Below are 20,874 nucleotides of genomic sequence, written 5' to 3'. Positions count from 1 at the left end.
CAGCCTCCCTGTCCCCGGCCAGCCAGGGGCCAGTGCTGGGCCATCCCGGGGGCCCGCCCTTGACCCCACGCCTAGAGGGACATTGCGGCAGCCGGTCTCAGTGCCTGGGCCTGTGAGGAGTGAACACCATGCCCAGCGACTCTTCTGACCGGGGACTTCACAGTCCCCACAGCGGGGACAGTTTCAGACCACAGAGTTCCAGAACGCAGGGTGGGGACAGCCTCTCCCTGTCTGGGGGCCGCGTGTCCTGCGGCGGGAAGGCGGGGGTGGTACTCACCTTCCGAGCTCCAAGCAGGTTCACAGGGGCCGCCGGAAAGGAACAGACGGGGAATGAGCCGATGGCGCCCGGGTCTGGTGGGCAGAAAAACCACGTCGCGTGTTCTGTACACTCACAGAGAATCTGGAGGTTGAAGTGGGGATGCTTCTTCACAGCCGTGACATGTATCCCGGCTTGTTTGTGTCCCCAGGCCCACCCGGGAGAGTGAGGATGAGGAGGACGAGGAGAAGAAGGGGCGCGGCTGCTCCCTGCAGTACCAGCACGCCACGGTGCGCGTCCTCACCCAGTTTGTGGCCGAGGCGCCCGACTTGGGTCAGCTGAGCTACATGCTGGGCCCCGACTGGCAGTTCGACATCACTGACCTGGTGATGGAGTCCATGAAGGTGGAGGAGCCGAGGATCGCGCAGTTACAGGGCGGCAGGACCCTGGTGGGCCGGGAGCCGGGGATAACCACCGTGCAGGTACAGGCCACGCCCCCCTTGCCACGGCCCCAGCCCAGTCTGTAGTGACGAGTGTCCAGGTGTGTGTGTGTGCGCGTGCGCATGTGCACCCGCATAAGAGAATCATGGGCAGAAATAGAATAGTCCCCAATTTTAATAAAGTAACTTAAAATCATTTTTGCATCTCAGGGAGACTTGAGAAAAAAAATCTCTAATTTCTTTTACCGCCAAAGCTAAATTAAACACACAGCAGAAGCCACCTTTCCCCCAGTATGATAATTACTCGTCATATACCACTAATAGAAGATGGCAAACCTGAGAAAACTAGTTTTGTTTTCCTAACCTTGAGGGTTAACCACTTAGCTATATGTTACACTTTGAACAGTAGACAGAAATTAAAAAAAAAAATTAAAGTTTATTTACTTTTGAGACAGAGAGAGAGAGACAGAGCACGAGTGGGGGATGGGCAGAGAGAGAGGGAGACAGAATCTGACGCAGGCTCCAGGCTCTGAGCTGTCAGCACAGAGCCTGATGCGGAGCTCGAATTCATGAACCGTGAGATTATGATCTGAGCTGCAGTCAGATGCTCGACTGGCTGAGCCACCCAGGCGCCCCATGGGCAGAAAATTCTTAAATAATATGTTTGCACTAAAAATAATTTTAAAATCCACAATTAAGTGCTCTGTATTTTACTAGAGTAGGAGTAAAACTATTTTTCCGGTTAGTTTGAACGGCGTAATTATGCAGAAATGCTGCAGCATGTTTTCTAAGAAAACTTGAAAGTGTTAGCACTCATAGTTAATTGAGTCATATTTTAGGTGTTGGCAAAGCTAATTTTGATGAAGCTGGATGGAACGTGCTCTATTTTGTATTACTCTTCCGTGGTTCTGTGGTATGTTATAAAACGAGTGGCTAACAGCACCGCTCGTTCATTAACTCGGTTCTGTAGGTCAGGAGTCAACGAGAGCTGGGCAGGGTTCCGTGCTCAGGGTATCACAAGGCTGCGGTGAAGGTGGTGGCCAGGCTGGGCTTCAGAGAGGATGTGCTTCCCAACTCATTCGGGCTGTTAGCAGATTGCAGTTCCTCGCGGGTGTAGGACTGAGGGTTTCCTCACGGACTGCCAACAAGGGCCACTCACTGCTCCCCGAGGGGCCACCTGTATCACTTCTCATGTGGCCCCTCCGTTAGCAGTAATATCTGGGCCAGACCCTTCCCACACTTTGAATCTCTGAAATGTTTTCTTCTGTCACCAGCCAGGGCGAGCTCTCTGCTTTAAAGGGCTTCACATGTTACCATTGCACTCCCCTTGGATAATCCAGCATGAGCTCCCTATTTGAAGGCAAAGCTGCCTTAGAAACACACCGTAATCATGAGAGTGATTTCTCATCATAGTCCCATCTTCGGGGCAGTGGGGGTGGGGGCAGTTCCGGAAATTCTGCCCGCTGGATATTCCTCTCCATGTGTTGGTCACCATTGGTTGCAAACTAGATGGTAGATGAGAAGGAGTGGCTTCTCCGGACATAAAAAATCCCTCTCCCACTTTGCTCATGTGGTCTCTCTGGAGGTGACACAGTGGCCCACCCCATGATCACTGTTGTCCCATAGTGCACAGCTAACTGCCCACTGGAAGGAGGTGAGCAAGAGAAGGTGGCTGAGCCCTGTTCCATGTAAGAGCTCCCCCCCAATTCTGCCATTTTCACATCTAAGTATTAGTTGTTGCGAAACCGTTGCTCTTTGAGTGCCTGGTCCCAAGGTGGGCAATTTTTAGCTATTGTCTCTATGTTAAATTAAGCTCTTCTTGGAAAATACACTGTCGTTGTCATGCTGTGAATCAAAGGCAAGGAACTGGACCAACATGATGTTCATGAGTCTCCTCCAGCTGGCAAGTGTCATTGGACCACAGCATAACCTTACCTACAGAGTTCCTCAAAGTGTACTCATTTGGCAGACTGAGGGAACATGCTGGTGGGAAAGGTCAGTTAGGAGTTTAAGACGGTTGTGTGTAGCAGACCCTGAGCTTGCTCGCTTCCTTTGAAGGTGCTCTCCCCGCTCTCTGACTCCATCCTGGCCGAGAAGACGGTGATCGTCCTGGATGACCGCGTCACCATCGCCGACCTGGGCGTGCAGCTGGTGGCTGGCTTGTCTCTTGCCCTGAAGCCTCACAGAGCGGACAAAAGAGCCATCGTCTCGATGGTGGCCGCCCAGGACGTTCTCCAGGCCCCGCAGCAGGTGGGATTCCAGAGTCCTTTTGTCCCCGGTCATTGAGACCACTTCCCTCCCCCTCGCATCTGCAGACGGCATCAGTAGAGCTAGGATTGGGGGCGGGGGTGGGCATGAAGCTTCTTCCTGCTTCTTATTCAAGAAAAATACCAGTGACTTAGATACATTTTCTTCATACTGGTTTTATACATCAACCATGTGTCCATATACCATTTGCTTTACAGCAGCCTTATGTGTGCTTGACACACTCTGCTGGACCATGACCATGGGATCACAGGTTTTTCCTTTTGCCAAAGCAGGTTGTTTTGATACTTGGAATTTCCATGTCAGCTGCTTGAACAAGCATGACTAATGGGCACCAAATCACCACCGTTTACAGTCATTGCCAACTCTAAAGCTCCCCTCCGTCTTTAAACTAGTAATGAGTGTTTATTAAGATACCAGGGTGCTGTGCCTTTCTGGTGAGCTCATTCCCGTAAGGCGCCTTTCCCCAGGCCCCTCACCCGGTGCGTGTTTTGCTTCATCAGCACTGGCTTCCTAATAAAGAATGTTCAAAGTGATATTATCTGGAGCAGTAGCCTGATTAGTTGCACCTGATCCTGATTCAGATAAATTGCCTGATCTTTCAAAATGTTTTCTAGAAAGGTCAAAGTCAACTTCTATTGTGTGGCATGCAATAAATTAATATGCACCTTAATGCATTCATTAAAGTATATTATTTGCTCCTCATATCAGTGGAGCGATAGTGTATTATTGATGTCAGTTCAAGGCATGCCAAGAACGGTTCAAGATTATAAAACATAGAAGTTTATTTTTCCAGTCTGTATATTTAAGTGATATTATATAAGAAGTCATATTTATGTTTGTAATTTGAAGGAACCTGATTATAACATAATGCTTTGGTTTCATTTTTCCTAGGAAGCGATAGTCAGTTCTTGGATTTTGTTCAGTGATGGTTCGGTGACACCCTTAGACATTTATGATCCCAAGGATTTTTCAGTTACTGTGTCGTCATTGGATGAAATGGTGGTGTCTGTCCAGGCAAACCTTCAGTCCAAATGGCCGGTTGTGGTTGCACAAGGTGAAGGCCAAGGTCCCCTGATTAAATTAGAAATGATGATTAGTGAGCCCTGTCAGAAGACCAAGAGGAAGAGTGTTCTTGCTGTGGGTAAAGGAAATGTCAAGGTCAAATTTGAACCAAACGTTGATGAGCACCTGGGAGGCACCAACGATATCGAGGGCTTCAGTCGGGAATATAAAGACCACTTCAGTAATTCCATAGGGCGTGAAGGAAACCAGGAGAGAGCGGTTCAGGAGTGGTTCCAACATGGCGCCTCTGTTGGCCAAGAGGAACGTAGCAACAAAAGCACAACCCCACAGTCCCCCCTGGAAGGAAAGGATAAGAAGTTACTCAAGAGTGGCGGTCCAGACGCCTTCACAAGCTTCCCCACTCAAGGGAAGTTACCGGAACCCAATAATCCCAGTGACCTTACAGTGACCTCAAGGGGGTTAACTGACTTGGAGATCGGCATGTACGCTCTGCTCTGTGTCTTCTGCCTGGCCATTTTGGTCTTCTTAATCAACTGTGTGGCATTTGCTTGGAAATACAGACACAAAAGATTCGCTGTGAGCGAACAAGGCAACATCCCCCACTCCCATGACTGGGTCTGGCTTGGGAATGAAGTAGAACTTCTGGAAAACCCCGTGGACATCACCCTCCCATCGGAGGAGTGCACAACCATGATAGACAGGGGGCTGCAGTTCGAGGAGAGGAACTTCCTTCTCAACGGCGGCTCCCAGAAGACTTTCCACAGTCAACTACTCAGACCCTCTGACTATGTCTATGACAAAGACATTAAAAGTGAGCCTATAAACCCATCGGGCCCAAAGAGGAAGAGAGTCAAGTTTACTTCCTATACCACCATCCTCCCGGAGGATGGCGGCCCATATACCAACTCCATCCTGTTTGACAGTGAGGATAACATCAAGTGGGTCTGTCAGGACACCGGGCTGGGGGGCCCCCGGGACCTTAGAGACTATATGGAAAGGCTGCAAGACCAGATGTGAACTCCTTTCTTACGTTTGTATTCACCTTTATGCCTTCTGTTTTTTGAACGGTGGAGCAGTGAGTTTGTTCAGCAATAGGGGATGATTTAACAAAGCTTAATTTGTGGAGGTCTGGGAGGGATCCTTTTATGAGCAGGTGTCAGAGGCCCAGAGAGCTAGAGCTGCCAGGTGATAAGCCAGGAAATGTCTCTAAAGCGGCCACATGCAGATCCTGGAGAAATTCTAAGACGACAGTTGTATCTGCTGCCTGGTACTAGCTCAGTTCAAATACAATAAACCTGACCCCACAGACGTTGTTAGTCATCTCGCGACAAACGGCCGTGTGGATTTAGAAAAGGCTTGGGTGTTGATTTTTCTATTCCTAGAACTTTTAAAGCACAGCGGACATTCCTTGCCCTTGGCCTGAGATGGGACGTACGTGAAAGATGCCGAATGTAGCCGCCCTTATTTGTTATGAGCGCTGCTCGTTATTTTTATATACATTTGCACCTGCACCTGGTTTCCTTTGGCCTCTGGAATTCTTTTTGAAACGTGAAGAAAAGCAATTGTGGTCTTCTCTCTGAGATGTTTCATTTACACATGAGTTTGAGTCGCTGGCGTTTGCCGCGTCCCTTCAGGACGTTAGGTGTCCTCCAGTTTTCCACACTCCTCACCTAGGGGGCCATATCTGAGAAACTTCTCCTCATGCTGTCCTTCCTTCTCTTTGTTGTGAAGCTTCCTTGTATCAGGACTGGGGCCATGGGGTTTTACATAAAATATTAATATCCTGTGAGGGAGGGCCATGTCTTTACAGTTTTCTATATGAAGCTTAAAAACTTTGGTGAACACATGTCAGCCACATTTATTTTTTATCTTCTGCCTGTGGAAGATTCACGGGAATTCCTGGAGTGCATTTCTGAGGGTTTTAGAAAAGACCCCGAAATAGTTGTCTTTATACTGGTGCTTTCTGGTCAACGCAATGTGTTATCCGAACTGAAATCAAAATTTTAAGTTAATATATACAGAAAGGAAGTTGCGTGCAAAGTACATTCAGATTAAACTTCCATTTTACCAGAACAACAACCACCACAATATGAAAGTAAGTAGAATGATGTTTCCACTTAGCAATATGTAGAAGTCCTTCCATACAATGACCCTCCCCACCTTACCCCCCCAAAACTCATCAGCCATGACTCTGGCAGAGATAATACCTACACAGGGTGTGCTCTGATGGAGAAAAGCAAGGGGTTTGCCCTCAAGTCGCGTAAATGACTATTCGAGAGTTTAAGGGATTATGTTGAAAAAACCATAGCTATTGGAAAGCCAAAGTGGCAATAGGGAAGAAAAAAAAAAAAAAGCGTGACCACTGCATAATTTTTAGATTCAAAACTGTTTTTCAAGGAATTGTATGAATGGTTTCAAGCAAAGCAGGAATTTCAGATTAGGAGAGTGTAACATTTTACTGAAATGGGTTAGTGAGGATCCTGAGCTTTCTGGTGCCACCTGCATCTCTAGGAAATAGAAATTTAAAAGCCAGAGCAGCAAAGGTGCAGGGAAGCAGCTTCTTGACCCCACATGGCTGCTGAGCGAGCTATTTGAACAAGGGACATTTGGTTGTTTTGGGGAAGCGGGGGGCAGTACGGCCCGGCCTCCTCTGACCCGTGTCTCCTGCCCACAGCACTGCGGTGGGTTTCTAAATGGTGCATAGATTACCAAGGACATAGGCCTGATATTTAGAGGCCAATGTTCAGTCAATCTTATGTTTAAGTTGGGGATTGAGGAGTGAAGTGGGTGAAGTTCCAAAAAATCTTTCAACTTGGTGGGTGAACGGAGCCAGGAGGCCCAGGCATTAGCTTCAAAGGGAGTTTGCAAAGAGACAGCTAATGCCTGGCACGAAGGGCACCTCAGGTGGCCTGAGGAGCCTGTCACTGCTGATTGAGGGGTTCGAGGCAGGGACGTGGCCCAGAGCCACTGGGGATGCTGAAAGGAAGTTCACACACTAATGCAGCATAGCTATCCAAAGGAGCCCCTGGTTCAGTGAGGCTCTGGCAGGGGAGGTGATCTGGAAAGGAAGGAGGACGTTACCATTGTCATGATTAGCGTTACAGAGAAGCTGGCTAATCAGAGTGTTCCCTGGGGTCTGAGTGAGTGATGTGGGCGGAGTGCAGACTTGGGGGCGCTAGACGGTAGAAGGTGCCAGTGCTTTCTCAAGAGTCAGGAGCTGTCCGTGGTGCTGAAGTTGCCTCCTGTGGGTGATACAGGCTCTGCATAGTCACCTTTGTTCAAAGTCAGTTCAAGGTGAAAGTCGCATGAAAGGTCATGGAAGAGGGGTCCCTTTTACCACACAGCACACACTCGTGCGCGCACACACACATACGTATGTGAGTAGTGAAGAGTCAGAGGATACAGTATATAGCAGGAACCAGCACAGTCCACGGTCCCCCGATTTGCCGTGGGCATCATTCCACTGTCCAGGATTTCAGTGAAGTTCTTCTTGTCCTAAATATCTCCTGCTGACCAGCAGCCATGGATTATATCTGCCTGATTTCCAAAAGATCATTTAAAACAAATAGGAACTATGCTTCTACATATCTAAACCAAGATGGGGAAAAGACATAAATCATGAAACCTTGAAATACAGTTCCCTAGGGACCTGCATGTGCCTGGATCTTCCAGGTTTTTATAGCTGAAATATCCAATTGCTCAGTGTGAATAATGATCTGAACAGAACAGTGTTGATAAAGTCCCTTCCTCTCCTTAGGAAGTGACTGTGTAGACCTCCTCCTCCACCTCCAAGGCAGACACCAGCAAGCCTTGGGAGGGGAACAGGCTGGGAACTTCGTGGGTAACACGAAGGGTGGCTCAGGAGCCCATGATGACCAGGCCACCTAGCGGGGGAGGGTGAGACCAGTGTTCCCAGCGGCCAGATGTGTCGCTCTCCACACCGCGCCCAGGGATCGAGGAGCGGCTGCCACAACAGTATAAGCGCACAGGGTTGCATCGGAGGGAAAGCCAGAAGACACTTCAAGTTTCCCGGAAGGGCGCCACCCAGCAAACCTTGGGATGCTCTGTGCACACCAGCAGAGGACTCACTGACTTCCTAGCTGTTTTGTGTTGTGCCCTGGCCAGGGTAAGCTCCCAGACTTAAACTCCAGGCAGAGCGTGTCTGTGTATAAACATTAATGCAGGGAAAACATGGATTGATTTTTGTACCATTGCCACATCTGTAGACAAGTACTTTGCTGATTTTTAAGTTTTAGGAAGTCTGCATTTGTTGTTTGCATCCTTTCCTCACCCTTTTAGGAAGGCATCTTCCCAATGGTGGGGTGTTGGGACCGGTCAAGGCTCTGTCAGAGAACTAAGCAGTCCCCCTTCAATGACCACACAGAGTGATTGCACCTGCTTCCTCCATGCCACCGGGACCATTGTGTTTCCTACTCGAGTCATCTCAAAAATGGCTTCAATCCTCCATCCTCATCTCTGTAAATGACATGATAGATGGTTTATAAACTCAGCAACCGTCTCCTCCATCAAAATTATACACGTGTGATGTACCGCATATCACCTGCTGTGTAAAGGGATGGGGCGGGTGGTGGAAAGGCTATGCTAAGATACAGAAAGCAGATATTTTTGTAGGTAACAGAGGCAGTACCCTGAGGCGCTGAGAGGTGCGCAGGAATAAAGACATTTTATAATAAAAGCATGCAACGCTGTAGCTTTTAAATGTACAGACATCTCGCTCAAAAATATCCAAACCGATGGTGGGGAGAACACCGAGCCTAACCTCCTGTGGGGCACCGGTTAGCACTGCTGCCTGGAGAGGGTGTGTTGCATGGTGGCGTCACTGATGGAATCTGCCAGAATCTTTCCATCTTACTCTTCATTACTTCTGGATTTTTTTTCCTTTTCTTTTTTTTCCTGAAAATACTTCAGAAATAAAGTGACTACATTTTCCAGCAGAAAGGTATATTCTAACCACAGGGTAACTCATCATTTTTAACATGAAAATAAACTCTTAAACATTCTTCCGTGGTTTCCTTATTTTATGCACATGTTCCCTGTTCAATTTCAGCCTCTGTATGATTTCACTATTCTTATATATATATTTTTCTTCTTAGCCAGAGATTTTTCATACATTTGATACAGCAATAAATGGAAACCAAAAGAAAATGTTTCTTAAAAGTTGCAAACAGCTTTTACCTTTGGAAAGTTCTCATTTGTCTTCCCAGCTGGGGGACACTTATTCCGGGATATCTTAGAAGGAGGGCTCATGACACGTCGCTGTCCAGGGTCACACCGTCTTGGACTCAGTGCTGACATGCGGGATGCAACGGCCCCTGACCTTGGGCTCCCTTCTGGTCGTCCCTTGTCACTGCTCCCTCGTGTGTATGTATTTGGGGGCAGAGGCTTGAACAGGGCGAGGACTGGGTGCCGAGGGCCCAGAACAGGCAGAGCTCAAGAGACGTAAGAAAGACACAGGATGGTCAGGCTCCTGCTTGGGAGGCTGATTAAACGTTTCCGCTGACCACTGGCCAGGCAATGCTAAGCCCCCGAAGTTTCTCGGTTGGCATGTGTGTCCTTCCCGACACTGCCAGCATCATCTTGCTTTCAGGGGGAGGGGATGCCATTTGGGCAGTAACTTAACACGTCATGATAAATGCCCCCTACTAAGTGGGCTCTGCAGGCATCATTTTGAGGCACTAGGTATAAACATGATCTGCAGAGTAGCAGCCTTCAGATGAGCCCAGATGCTCTGCCAGGTGTGGAGGATTTTCCACGTTCCGGGCAAACGCTGCCCACTGCCCACCTCCTCCTGGACCTCATCCTTGGAACATGAGAGGACGGAGACACGGACCCTGCAGTCACTCCCCAAGCCCAATGTGCATGCATCCAGTTAGCAAGGCTGGTTTCTCAAAGAGAAGGAACAAAGAGAAAGAAACTTGAGATGAAGTTCATAAAGGAACGAACTCTGTATATTTAGATTTTTGAGTGTGTGCAAAATGCAAACGCTGAATTTCAAGTTTGGGGGGTATTGGACTTCTGAATGCCTAATTCAGTTTCTTTATGGTTTTACACAATTTAGATTGGTTATAGAAAGTGGTTTGCTTTTAGAAATGTATAAAAGTACATGAAAGTGCAGAAACATCGTCACCAGAGTTAGTGTTTATAGACACTTCTGTGACTCAAGGTGAGCAGGACACTGTCACTTTCCAGATGGGAAATAATAGTTCAAGTCCAATAGGGCAATGACCCTTCCCACCCAGTCCAAGAAAGTAATCATGCCATCCAAACTGGGCCATCTTTAAGGTCCATGAGATGCCTTTATGATTTCTTTGGCTTTAATTATTGCCCTCAGTCCGTTGTTCAAGATGAAACTGGTTAATTTTATCTTAGGGATTGAAATCTCCTTTGAACCTGCAGAAGCTGAGAGACAGGTGATCTTTTTATGCATCTACCGCTGCCCTTTGGGACTACAAAGCACTTTACAAATAGAGAGATGCATGTTGCTTTGGAATTCAGGGTCCACGTGATGCTGACTGCTCTACCTATTTGAGAAGATTACTTCTCTAGGATGGCGTAAATCGCTGTTGACCTGACACTTTCTTTTCTTCCTTCGGCCAAAGAGCATGCACCCGTATAAGGTTGGAGCTGAAGTAATCTGCTACTTGATGATTACCTCCTTTGTAGGAACCTCACTCGCTAAATAACACCAATGCCAGTGTAGACACTGCCTATCTAATGTAGTTTCTTCACTTAGAGATGCTTCCTTGGAGAGTGTGCCTTTTTTTTTTTTCTTTGTCATAACCGCTATAGGATCTCTGTTTTATTTGGGTTCGTTCCCACATAGGGCAAACGTGCTGTAATCCCATGGGTATTTTAGGCTGACACGGGGCGCCCATCAGGCATCGGTAAGCACCCCCTCCCAGGTACTCAGCACCATAGCCCACTCTTCCGGCTGTGCATTTCCAATGGTGCATTTGTAAACTTGGATCTTTTACTGTCCAGTTGCTCTGGTGCAGTAAATTGCTTACCCCCGCCAGTTCACATCCCCAAAGATGCCAAGACTCGTGGAAAGGGAGAGACCAAAGGGCTTCCTCTTGGCTCAGACCACCAAGTGAGTGGCCTTTCCCATAGCTGTCATCCACTGGTAGCCTTATTTTGAACATCAATTTAAAATGCAGTGCAGATTCCAGGAACAAATCCAGTGCCCGCCCCCTGCCGTGACAGTTGATGTTCTAGGCATCATTGTGGGTTGAAGCAAATGCCCAAACTATGAAAGTCAGGAGCGGAGATTAGAGAATTAAGGAATAAGTGATCACCCCAGTTGGCTGTAAGACAAATGTGAGTGACAGTGGGGACCGTACAGAAGATCCGTGGTATCGGGGGGGATCACATGTGTCTCCCTGTGGCAAATGATTCTTACAATGCTGCTTACCTATCACACGTGTCTAGAGAGCATGTTATGTGCTCACAATTACCTGTCAGTTGCTGAATTTCGGACTCTTCTCAGGTAGGAGGATCTGATCTGGGCTGCAGAGCACAGTGAATGGCCAAACCCACACAGCCCACTTCCAGGTGGCTTCAGGGCAACAATGAGGATGTTTTGTCTGGCATCTGGAAAGAAAAAAAGGTGTTATCTCCTACTTTCTATTTTTCTGAGCTGGGTTCTTCTTGCCTGGGACACGCCCGATATTATAAACAGAGCATGCTGTGATGACACTGTGCTTCTATATACTTTTTTGGTTGTATAATGTCTTTCTCATATTACTCACGGTTTTCAGTATGATCTGTTGTATTTGTTTCTCAGTATATCTAACATATCTGTAAAGGCACTTCCAAACATTTTGAAAATGAAGAAATAAAACGTGTTGGATGATTCCTTGTTATAGTAAAATAATCAATTGGTAGGTTCCAGGAAATTACCTCATCTTCAAATAGGTGTTCCACGGAGAGGGTATTAAGAAGACGTTAGGCTTGGCCTTGAGGCAGCTAGCTTTCTTCAGAGTCTTGAGGATGGCTATTGGCCAAGACCTTGAGAATTAGAGAAAAGAAGCCTTATTTAAATTTGAGAGCAAGATTCCAACGGAAAGAGAATTGCTCTGTGCCCTGGGGGAGGTGTTCTGTCTAAATAGCGTGTTCAGATAGCTCCCTTGGGGGCACCTGGGTGGCTCAGTCTGTTAACTGTCTGACTTTGGCTCAGGTCATGGTCTCATGGTTCATGGGTTTGAGCCTTACATTGGGCTCTGTGCTGACAGCCCAGAGCCTGGATCCTGCTTTGGATTCTGTGTCTCCCTCTCTCTCTCTCTACCCCTCCCCCACTTGCACTTTGTCTCTCTCTCTCTCTCTCTCTCTCTCAAAAATAGATAAACATTAAAAATTTTCTTTATAAAAAAGAAATAGCTCCATTAAGAAGGAGCATGAGTTTCTATAGTTAAGACATACAAATTCAGTTCTTGAAGAAAGCCAAGAGAAGCCCATCTTTCCTTAAAGCTTACAAAGGTCAATTTTAATGAAAGAGAAAGCTTTAGTAAGATGTGTCCCCGCAAGCCAAGGGAAAGTGAGTTCTACTTATAAAAGTTCAGTCCCAGGAAAACTAACTTAGGCACCAAAAATTCCAATTCTTATTCATAGTCTTGGGATGTGTTGCATTTAACTCCAGAACCACTAAAATATTTCCATACCTTGGGTTTCCACCACTCTGCAAAGTTTAAGCAAGAAAGGGACCCCGTTACACCACACCCATGCCCTCTACAGACAGTTGGCTCTGAGGGCTAGGTGGCCTGAACTAAAGTCTGCTGGGCTAAGTCTCTGTCAAAAAGCAGCTTTAGAGAAACAAGTGCCCCTGGCTGGCTCAGGATCTGTGACAACCGTGAGCCAGCGCCCGGCCCCCAGTTCACTGTGATGGCTCCAGGAGTCTGTGACAGCTTTGTAACCTGGGGCATGAGCAGCACTACCCCAGACACACACAGGTCCCTACAAAACTCCCTTCCCTTCCTGCGAAAGGCAAAGGCTATAAGGAGAAGATGGCTGGGTAACACATTGCACGCGTTCTGTGCCTTGACCCTCCTTTAAACAAGAACAGAATCAAGAAGACAGCGTCGCCAAGGCATTGGGGGCCACCTTGGAGGTGAGATCAGTCTGCATGAAGAAACAGCAGGTGAGTTTCCAGGGTGGAGTGGACTGACCTGCATGGGAAGGAGAGTCCTGCTCGGTGCCACAGGTCATTAGGGGTGAGGGGTGTTGAAAGTGAGTATTTTTGTATTCTAAGGTTTTTTCCCCCATGGTGCTTGCCCTAAAAATAGTACATGAACTTGAACATTGTGTATCCAGATTTTCTTGGTTTAGCTCTGCAAGATTAATAATGGATAGCATTGAAGTTGACACTTTAATAGCATTATTTTTTCAGAAGTCATACACGGGAGCTTATGCTTCCCATTTTTCTTAATCTACCAACGTGTTATGACTATCTTTGACCTAGGAGCTTTCCAGTGGCCCTCTCGGCAGGATCAGAACATGAATTTGGATTGTACAGGTTGTGAGTGGGTAATGTTCCTTTCTGTGCGCACTGGGAGGGTGGTCAGGGGTAGAAAGTGAGGGTGCGGGAGGGCAGGAAGCATGAGCACTGTCCATTGTTGCTCCTCGGGGTCAGATCTGCCCATGGGGGAGATTCCTTCCTGCTCAGTTGGGGAAGGTTAGCCCTTGAAGGTCATTTGAGGAACACAAATAAACAGGGAGGCTGGAGACATCAAGGATCTCTAAACTAATGAGGACTTCTGTCCTCAACGTTAAGTTCTCCTCAAGGAGGCTCTGAACTTCCTGCCTTTCCTTCAGCGACCTGAAATCCAGGTCTGATCTTGGGAGACTTGCATGAGCCCTAGGCAGTCCTCACCCCCCACTCAGACTAAACTACAAAGAGAGAACCATCAAACCCAAAATGGCTACAGAAAGACAATATTGTGTCAGCTTTGCTCACCGTTAAGTTTAGAAGCCATAAAATTTCTGTGGCTTTTGGAAACAATTCACAGGTGAGACTTTCTAACTTTCCAGGAATTTCCGAATGCATACAGTGATCACCGGGAGATTGTAACCGATTATAAGTAATAAGGAACTAGGTAAAGCTAGATATTTTCAGAGACACAACAATTTGATTAATTCTTTTTCCTATTTACATGTGGTTGTATTATAAATGTTCGATCTGCCTTGAAGTATGACCTCCAGATACAGGGACATTTGGGGGGGGGGTCTCCAGAGGCCTTGAGAGAGCCCTGGCTCCAGGGACCCCTGGGGATTTTCCTTATCCTGGTGATGAGATGTGTGTCTGGAGAAGGCATGAGCCACAGCAGACCTCTCAGTAAATTCTGGAAACACTAATACTGTTCACCTTACATTTTACTTGCCATTTTGTAACAGTGAGTCTGTGGTTGGAAGTTTATAAAATACTTTTCAAAGACTTATGTTACCTTAGCCTGCAATATTCTTGCAATAAAGATAATCAATATCTTTATTGACAATTAACGTAAAAGTACAAAACAAAGCAGGAAAACTCTAGGTTGGTTCTCACATTAAAAAGAATATTTCTATTAATATGAAATGACTGGGAGCCCAAATAACCACTAATCTAATTGATGTGAGAAAAAAAAAAAGCATCAAAACCATCAACTTTGTCACCAGGTTCATGGGTCTGGCAAAAAAGACGGTAAAACCGCATGTCTGCAGGCCCCTAAGATTTCAGAAAGAGAGGCTACTGCTAAACAGGGATCGGGTGTGGGGTCTTGAGGGGCTGATAAAATCTAGTGTTCCAGGTTGAGGGAACAGACTATGTCAAGGCAGGAAGTTCTGTGTGCTTGAAGAGTAAGGGCAGGGGTCCCGTCAGAGCCTGGCTGCGTGCAGGGCTATGATTCCCATAGGGAGGGATCTGTGGCCCCCTAAGCAGGGACGAGATGCATCCTGAGATGCATTTTTATTTATTTATTTTTTAATATTTTTTATTTATTTCTAGGAGAGAGAGAGAGAGACAGCGTGAGCAGGGGAGGGTCAGAGAGAGAGGGAGTTACAGACTCTGAAATAGGCTCCAGGCTCTGAGCTGGCAGTCAGCACAGAGCCCGACGCGGGGCTCGAACCCACGAACCGCGAGATCATGACCTAAGCGAAAGTCGAACGCTTAACCGACTAAGCCACCCAGGCGCCCTATGAGATGCATTTTTAAAATAAAGGTGTACCAACCACACACAGGGCTCTGCATTTGGAACCTGGGTGCTGCGATAGTCCCTGCTCTGAAGTGTCCACTGTCATCTAGGAGGTGGGAAGCCTGGCAAACAGCCAAATTCTGGTACGTTCTAAACAACAACAAAAAATTCTAGAAAGTGTTGCTGGGTTACTTGGGCTAAACAGGTACCCTTGAAGACACATTTGAGCTGCATGGCGGGACCAAGAAACGTGGCCAGTTCACACGGTGGCAAAACCAAAAACAAACGACAAAAAGCACTAAAAGAGAGCATTCGGGAACACATCCCGGGGTGCATGATGGTTCCTGACCTTCTTCCTTGAAGGTCCCCACATTTAAGAGGTTGGGGAGTCTGGCTCTAAAGAAGCGGTTCAAGCATCCCTTAACTCCCATGTTCCGTGTTATCTACTTAATTTTCCCTTTTTTCCATTGTAATTTATGATTATGAATGTATTAGTTGCCTACTTTTGTCTAAAACCATTAGACCCCTAACCGTCTGCACGGCACGAGCTGAGGAGCCGCTGCTTGGAAGCGTCTCTCGGTTCCGCCGGAAATGGAGATTCTGCCTCTGTGCCCAGCACCGCTGGTGTTTCCCAGGAATCCTGTGCCGACGTGTGAGGCCGGGATGCAGAGGAAGTGCTTGCTGAGTGATTTTAGAGCGTCAGCCTCCCGTTTGAGCTCACCGGTTCTCACTGTGCTCGAAATGCCGGTCTGGGGTCAGGGTGGCTTTGGAACCTCAGGGAAACCACAAAACCCATCCGCAGGGAGGAATGTTCAGGGGCTGCTCAGCCCAAGACACTTGGGGTCCTGCTCCAACTGAGCAAGGGAAATAAGGTAGATGTTTTCATAAAAATCCATCCTGTGAGAACGAATCTGCCTCCTACTGGCCCGGACACGGAGAAGACAGTCACACCAGGGGACTGAGGCCAGCTACGCTTCCTTGTTCCAAAGCACGTTTATGAAAACTGTTGAGAGAGATAATTTTCATAGCACCCAACTCACGCATTTAAAGTATACAGTTCAGTAGCTTCTAGTATATTCACAACTTTACCTTAGTCCATTTTAGAACAAGCTCATCTTGCTTCCAGAAACTCCTTCCCGGGCCACTCCCATTTCCCCCAACCCACCTGCCTAGCAGACCACTGTCCACTTTCTGTACCCAGAATTTTGCCCATTTTTGGATATTTCATATAAATGGGATCATGCCATACATGGTTTTCCTGACTGTTTTTTTTTTTTTCCATTTAGCATACTGACTTCAAGGTTGAGATATATCAGTCACCTAAGTGTAAAAACCAAGGTTTACAACTTTTGAAGGAAACGTGGGGGAATATTTTTCGTTCAGCTTGGGGTAAGCACACATTTCTTTTTTTTTTTTTTAATGTTTTATTTATTTCTAGGAGAGAGAGACAGCGTGAGCAGGGGAGGGTCAGAGAGAGAGGGAGTCACAGACCCTGAAACAGGCTCCAGGCTCTGAGCTGGCAGTCAGCCCAGAACCCGACGCGAGGCTTGAACCCACGAACCACGAGATCATGACCTCAGTGAAAGTCGGACGCTTAACCGACTAAGCCACACAGGCGCCCCTAAGCATACATTTCTGAATCAAGATACACAATCAAAGGTACACACAAGCAAAAAAAGTGGTAAATCACATTTATCAAAACATAAAACCTCTGTTTCTCAAAATACATCATTATGACAATTAATAGGGGATTCCACAGAGTGGGAGAAAACACTCCCAGTTTATATAGAATATTCCGAGGGCACCAAGGGAGCTCAGTCGGTTGAGCATCTGACTTCGGCTCAGGTCATGATCTCACCGTTCATGAGTTTGAGCCCCGTGTCGGGCTTTGTGCTGACAGCTCAGAGCCTGGAGCCTGTCTCAGATTCAGTGTCTTCCTTGCTCTCTCCCCCTCCCCTGCCCACACTCTCTCCTTCAGAATAAATAAACATTTAAAAATAATAAAAATATAGAATTCTCAAAATATAGAAAGCACCACTTTGCGTTAATAAAAAGACAAAGGGCACAATTGAAAATGGGTAGGAGATCTGGATATAGGCTTCCCACAGGAAGAAGTGTGACCGCATGAGAATGAGTGCCTTACATCATTGATCATCAGGGAGATGCAAGCTTCAATGGCAAGAAGTATTCCTTCCTTCTGACTATGGTGGCTGGTATCAGAAAGACTGGAGCACCCATCGTTGGCAAAGATGTGGAGGAGCCAAAATTGTCAGGCATCGGTGGTGGGTCCACTTTGGAAAAAATTTTATCTGTTTCTGGTTAAAGGTTGGGCAACACTCCTTCAGTGCACCCTCAGCCCCAAGCACGGTCTTGCCTGGTAGCCTTGTTCATGTTCTAAGTGGAGAACCCAACGCTCCGTGGGGTTCCGTGTGGCCCCTTGAGGCCCAGCAGTGGGTTGGTAACCCGAGGCAGATCTGCAGGGTCTAATTCATCCCGGGGCAACTGCACAAGACCTTGATGGCTTGAGACAGGGCTCAAAGCTCTGAGGTCTTGACACTGAGCTCCAGCTGGGGCTTCCCTGGGGCCTGGTAGCAAGTGCTGTTGATGGGCTCAGTGTAAACACACATGATTTTATGAAGGGAAGACAGGTAGCCCAAAGATGGTCTGCACAAATCTGAAAATACTGTTTCACAAAATTCATGATAAGCTTTGCCTGATTCCAGTTTATGGAGACCATCAACTGGGGCCGTCGCTTTGAATGAGTTAGAGACACTTCATTTGGCAGCAAGTAATAAAGACCTGAAAAGTCCATTTCTTTGGGGATGAAAGAAATGAAGAGCCCACTAACCTTTTCCTTTAACTGTTTACGGCTCATACTCAAAGATAGCTATTGTCTCTACAAATATACATTCCCCAGTCTCAAGGGACTGAAGCCAAAACAACACCCCAAAGGCCCCTTCATGACCTGCAATGATTCTAATATCACCAATGGCTGGTTTGGGTGATTTCAAAAAATCCAAATTTTTGTTCTCGCCACAACAGTGGACGTGTTGCACAAAACCGACTCAATTTGTTATTTCGGGCCTTGATTCTGATATATCGCGTTCTGCTGATAATCTCCACCCCTGGTTTGCTGAGGAATTTGACAGGGCTGAAGGGTTCTATTCCTCCCTTGGCAAATATGCCTCATTTTCAGTATAACTGTATGGCTAAGATACAGTAACAGTGAGAGAGCATGCAATGGGGGTCTTAAGCTATTCATGCTTTTTAGAATGCTGCCTTTAAAAAAATTTTTTAATGTTTATTTTTGAGAGAGAGAGAGACAGAGTGAGAGGAGGGGAAGAGGAGAGAGAGAGAGAGGGAGACACAGAATCCGAAGCAGGCTCCAAGCTCTGAGCTCTCAGCACAGAGACCGATGCGGGGCTCGAACTCGTGAGCTGAGAGATCATAACCTGAGCCAAAGTCAGACAATTAACCGTGAGCCACCCAGGTGCCCGTGAATGCTACTTCTTTTTTGTAGTCAAAGCAAGTTCTGGTTCAAAAGGGAAGTGAGAGAGAAAGGGGCCTTCACCACCACGCTTGCCTGTCTGTTGAAGATGGAGTCGCTTACCCTGCACTCACGTGGGGGCTCCCAGCTCTCCTGCATCCTGCGGCCCCTGTGCATTAACACGGACGCTGTAGGTGAAGGGGTGGGAAGGGGTGGCAGCCACGCATGTTGCAGGATCTCCCCTGCTCACACGCGTGGTCCATTGTCCTATCCGACTTCACGTACAAACTCAAGTTCAAATCGTGAAGAATTTCGAGATGCCAATGGTGGAGTGTTAAAGCACCATTGGGGACCTTGTGAGCCCGGGGCCCTGTGCACCTGCCCAGGTCACACACCTGTGAAGCCGGCTTCGTCTGCAGGGGCTCAGAGAAAGGAAGGTTGTTGAGATTTCAGGAGGGTGGTGGCTTCTGAGACAGTGAATGAGAAGTTCCAGTTACAAGGGAGGTTATTTGGGGGAACTGAGTGTGCAAGAAGCTAGCAGGACAAAGGACAAATCCGGTGCTCTGGGTGTGTATCTTCATGGGATCAGAAAACCAGGACTGTGAATCCAGATGTGGTCATGTAAATGGTGCCTGATGTTGGATGAGTGACCTCATCTCCCCCATCATTTCTCCATACAATGGTAAGAATGATGCCTACCTTGTAGCACAAGGCTGATGACAATTGCATGATGTAAGACAAGCTTGATATTTTTAGGGGCGCCTGGGTGGCTCAGTCAGTTAAGCGTCAGGTTCTTGATATTGGCTCAGGTTATGATTTCACGGTTTGTGAGATCGAGTCCTGTGTTGGGCTCTGCACTGACAGTGAAGAGCCTCATTGGAATTCTTTCTCCCTCTCTCTCTACCCCTCCTCTCTCTCTCTCTCTCTCTCTCTCAAAAATACAGAAACTTTGGGGCACCTGGGTGGCTCAGTTGGTTAAGTGTCCAACTTCAGCTCAGGTCATGGTCTCACGGTTTGTGAGTTTGAGCCCCTCGTCCGGCTCTGTGCTGACAGCTCGGAGCCTGGAGCCTGCTTCAGATTCTGGGTCTCCCTCTCTCTCTGACCCTCCCTCACCCACATTCTATCTCTCTCTATCAAAAATAAATAAACATTTAAAAAATAGAAGGTTGACACTTTTTCATATGTGTTATTTTCCTCCCGTATGCAATGCCTGCTGGTGGTTAGACTCAACACATCACCATTAAATGATCAAGTTAAGCCTGTCCTGTCCTGGAAGGCATGTGCTGGAGACCCACCCCGTTGACGCTGTCCTCTGAGTGGGATGCTGGGGGCTAGGTCAGGTGTCCCAACACCCTTCACTGTCACACAGCACGCTGGCTATCTCATCCAGCCACACGTCCATGGATATTTCAAGCTTTACATGAACACTTGAAGGAAGAAGGAAATTCGGAATACATATATTCATCATAAAAGCTGCCAGTCATTGACGTAACTGAATGCTGCCTGGTTAGTTAGATTCCGATTAACTTCCCATCTTGGAGTAGAGAAGTTGAGGCTTAGACACTAAACTGCCTGACAGCTTTGCATCCACGCAACCTGACTCCTGACCCCCACGGAGACTGTTGTACACCAGTTATGGGAAAATCTACAAATTGCAAAGTGAATCAGAGAGGGGGCAACACGGCCCTGGTGGCCTCAGCTGACAAGTGTACCATAGCGTCCTGGGTACAGATGTGACTGCACGGAGGGACCTTCTTTTTTTTTTTTTTTTTTTAATTTTTAATGTTTTATTTATTTCTAGGAGAGAGAGAGACAGCGTGAGCAGGGGAGGGTCAGAGAGAGAGGGAGTCACAGACTGAAACAGGCTCCAGGCTCTGAGCTGGCAGTCAGCACAGAGCCCGACGCGGGGCTCGAACCCACGAACCGCGAGATCATGACCTAAGCGAAAGTCGGACGCTCAACCGACTAAGCCACCCAGGCGCCCCACGGAGGGACCTTCTTAAAGGCGGCAGAGAAGAGACGCGAAGCTGAATTGTCAGGAGCGTCCACTGATCGAACACCAAAGAGAAACGAAAATAAAACGACTTGAAAGTCTGAGGGATACCTGGCAATTTCCCCGGCAGTCTGCTTTGGAGAACACCTGTTTACATCTGGTGAGGCCCACAGGTGTGTGTTCCGTCCTGGTTTTGATCTGCTAAAAATGAGTGTCCTGTCATC

The 20,874-nt window shown here is 47.3% G+C and overlaps 1 protein-coding gene across 3 annotated transcripts in view; it reads left to right on the top strand.

Moving 5' to 3' along the window:
* LOC120234796 (transmembrane protein 132B) overlaps positions 1 to 11,602 on the top strand; it is a 368,719-nt gene extending 357,117 nt beyond the window's left edge. For all 3 annotated transcript variants that reach the window (XM_039236821.1, XM_039236961.1, XM_039236887.1), the window contains 3 exons: positions 468 to 738; positions 2,755 to 2,946; positions 3,856 to 11,602. In XM_039236821.1, coding sequence (XP_039092752.1) covers positions 468 to 738; positions 2,755 to 2,946; positions 3,856 to 5,004 — 1,612 coding nt within the window. In that variant the 3' untranslated portion in view covers positions 5,005 to 11,602. The remainder of the gene's footprint in view (positions 1 to 467; positions 739 to 2,754; positions 2,947 to 3,855) is intronic.
* Positions 11,603 to 20,874: the final 9,272 nt, after the last annotated feature.

Source organism: Hyaena hyaena, unplaced genomic scaffold, assembly GCF_003009895.1.
Source record: "Hyaena hyaena isolate Hyena2069 unplaced genomic scaffold, ASM300989v1 scaffold_0, whole genome shotgun sequence".
In the NCBI taxonomy this organism is placed as follows: Eukaryota; Metazoa; Chordata; class Mammalia; order Carnivora; family Hyaenidae; genus Hyaena; species Hyaena hyaena.
This window is presented reverse-complemented; position numbering and strand designations above follow the sequence as displayed.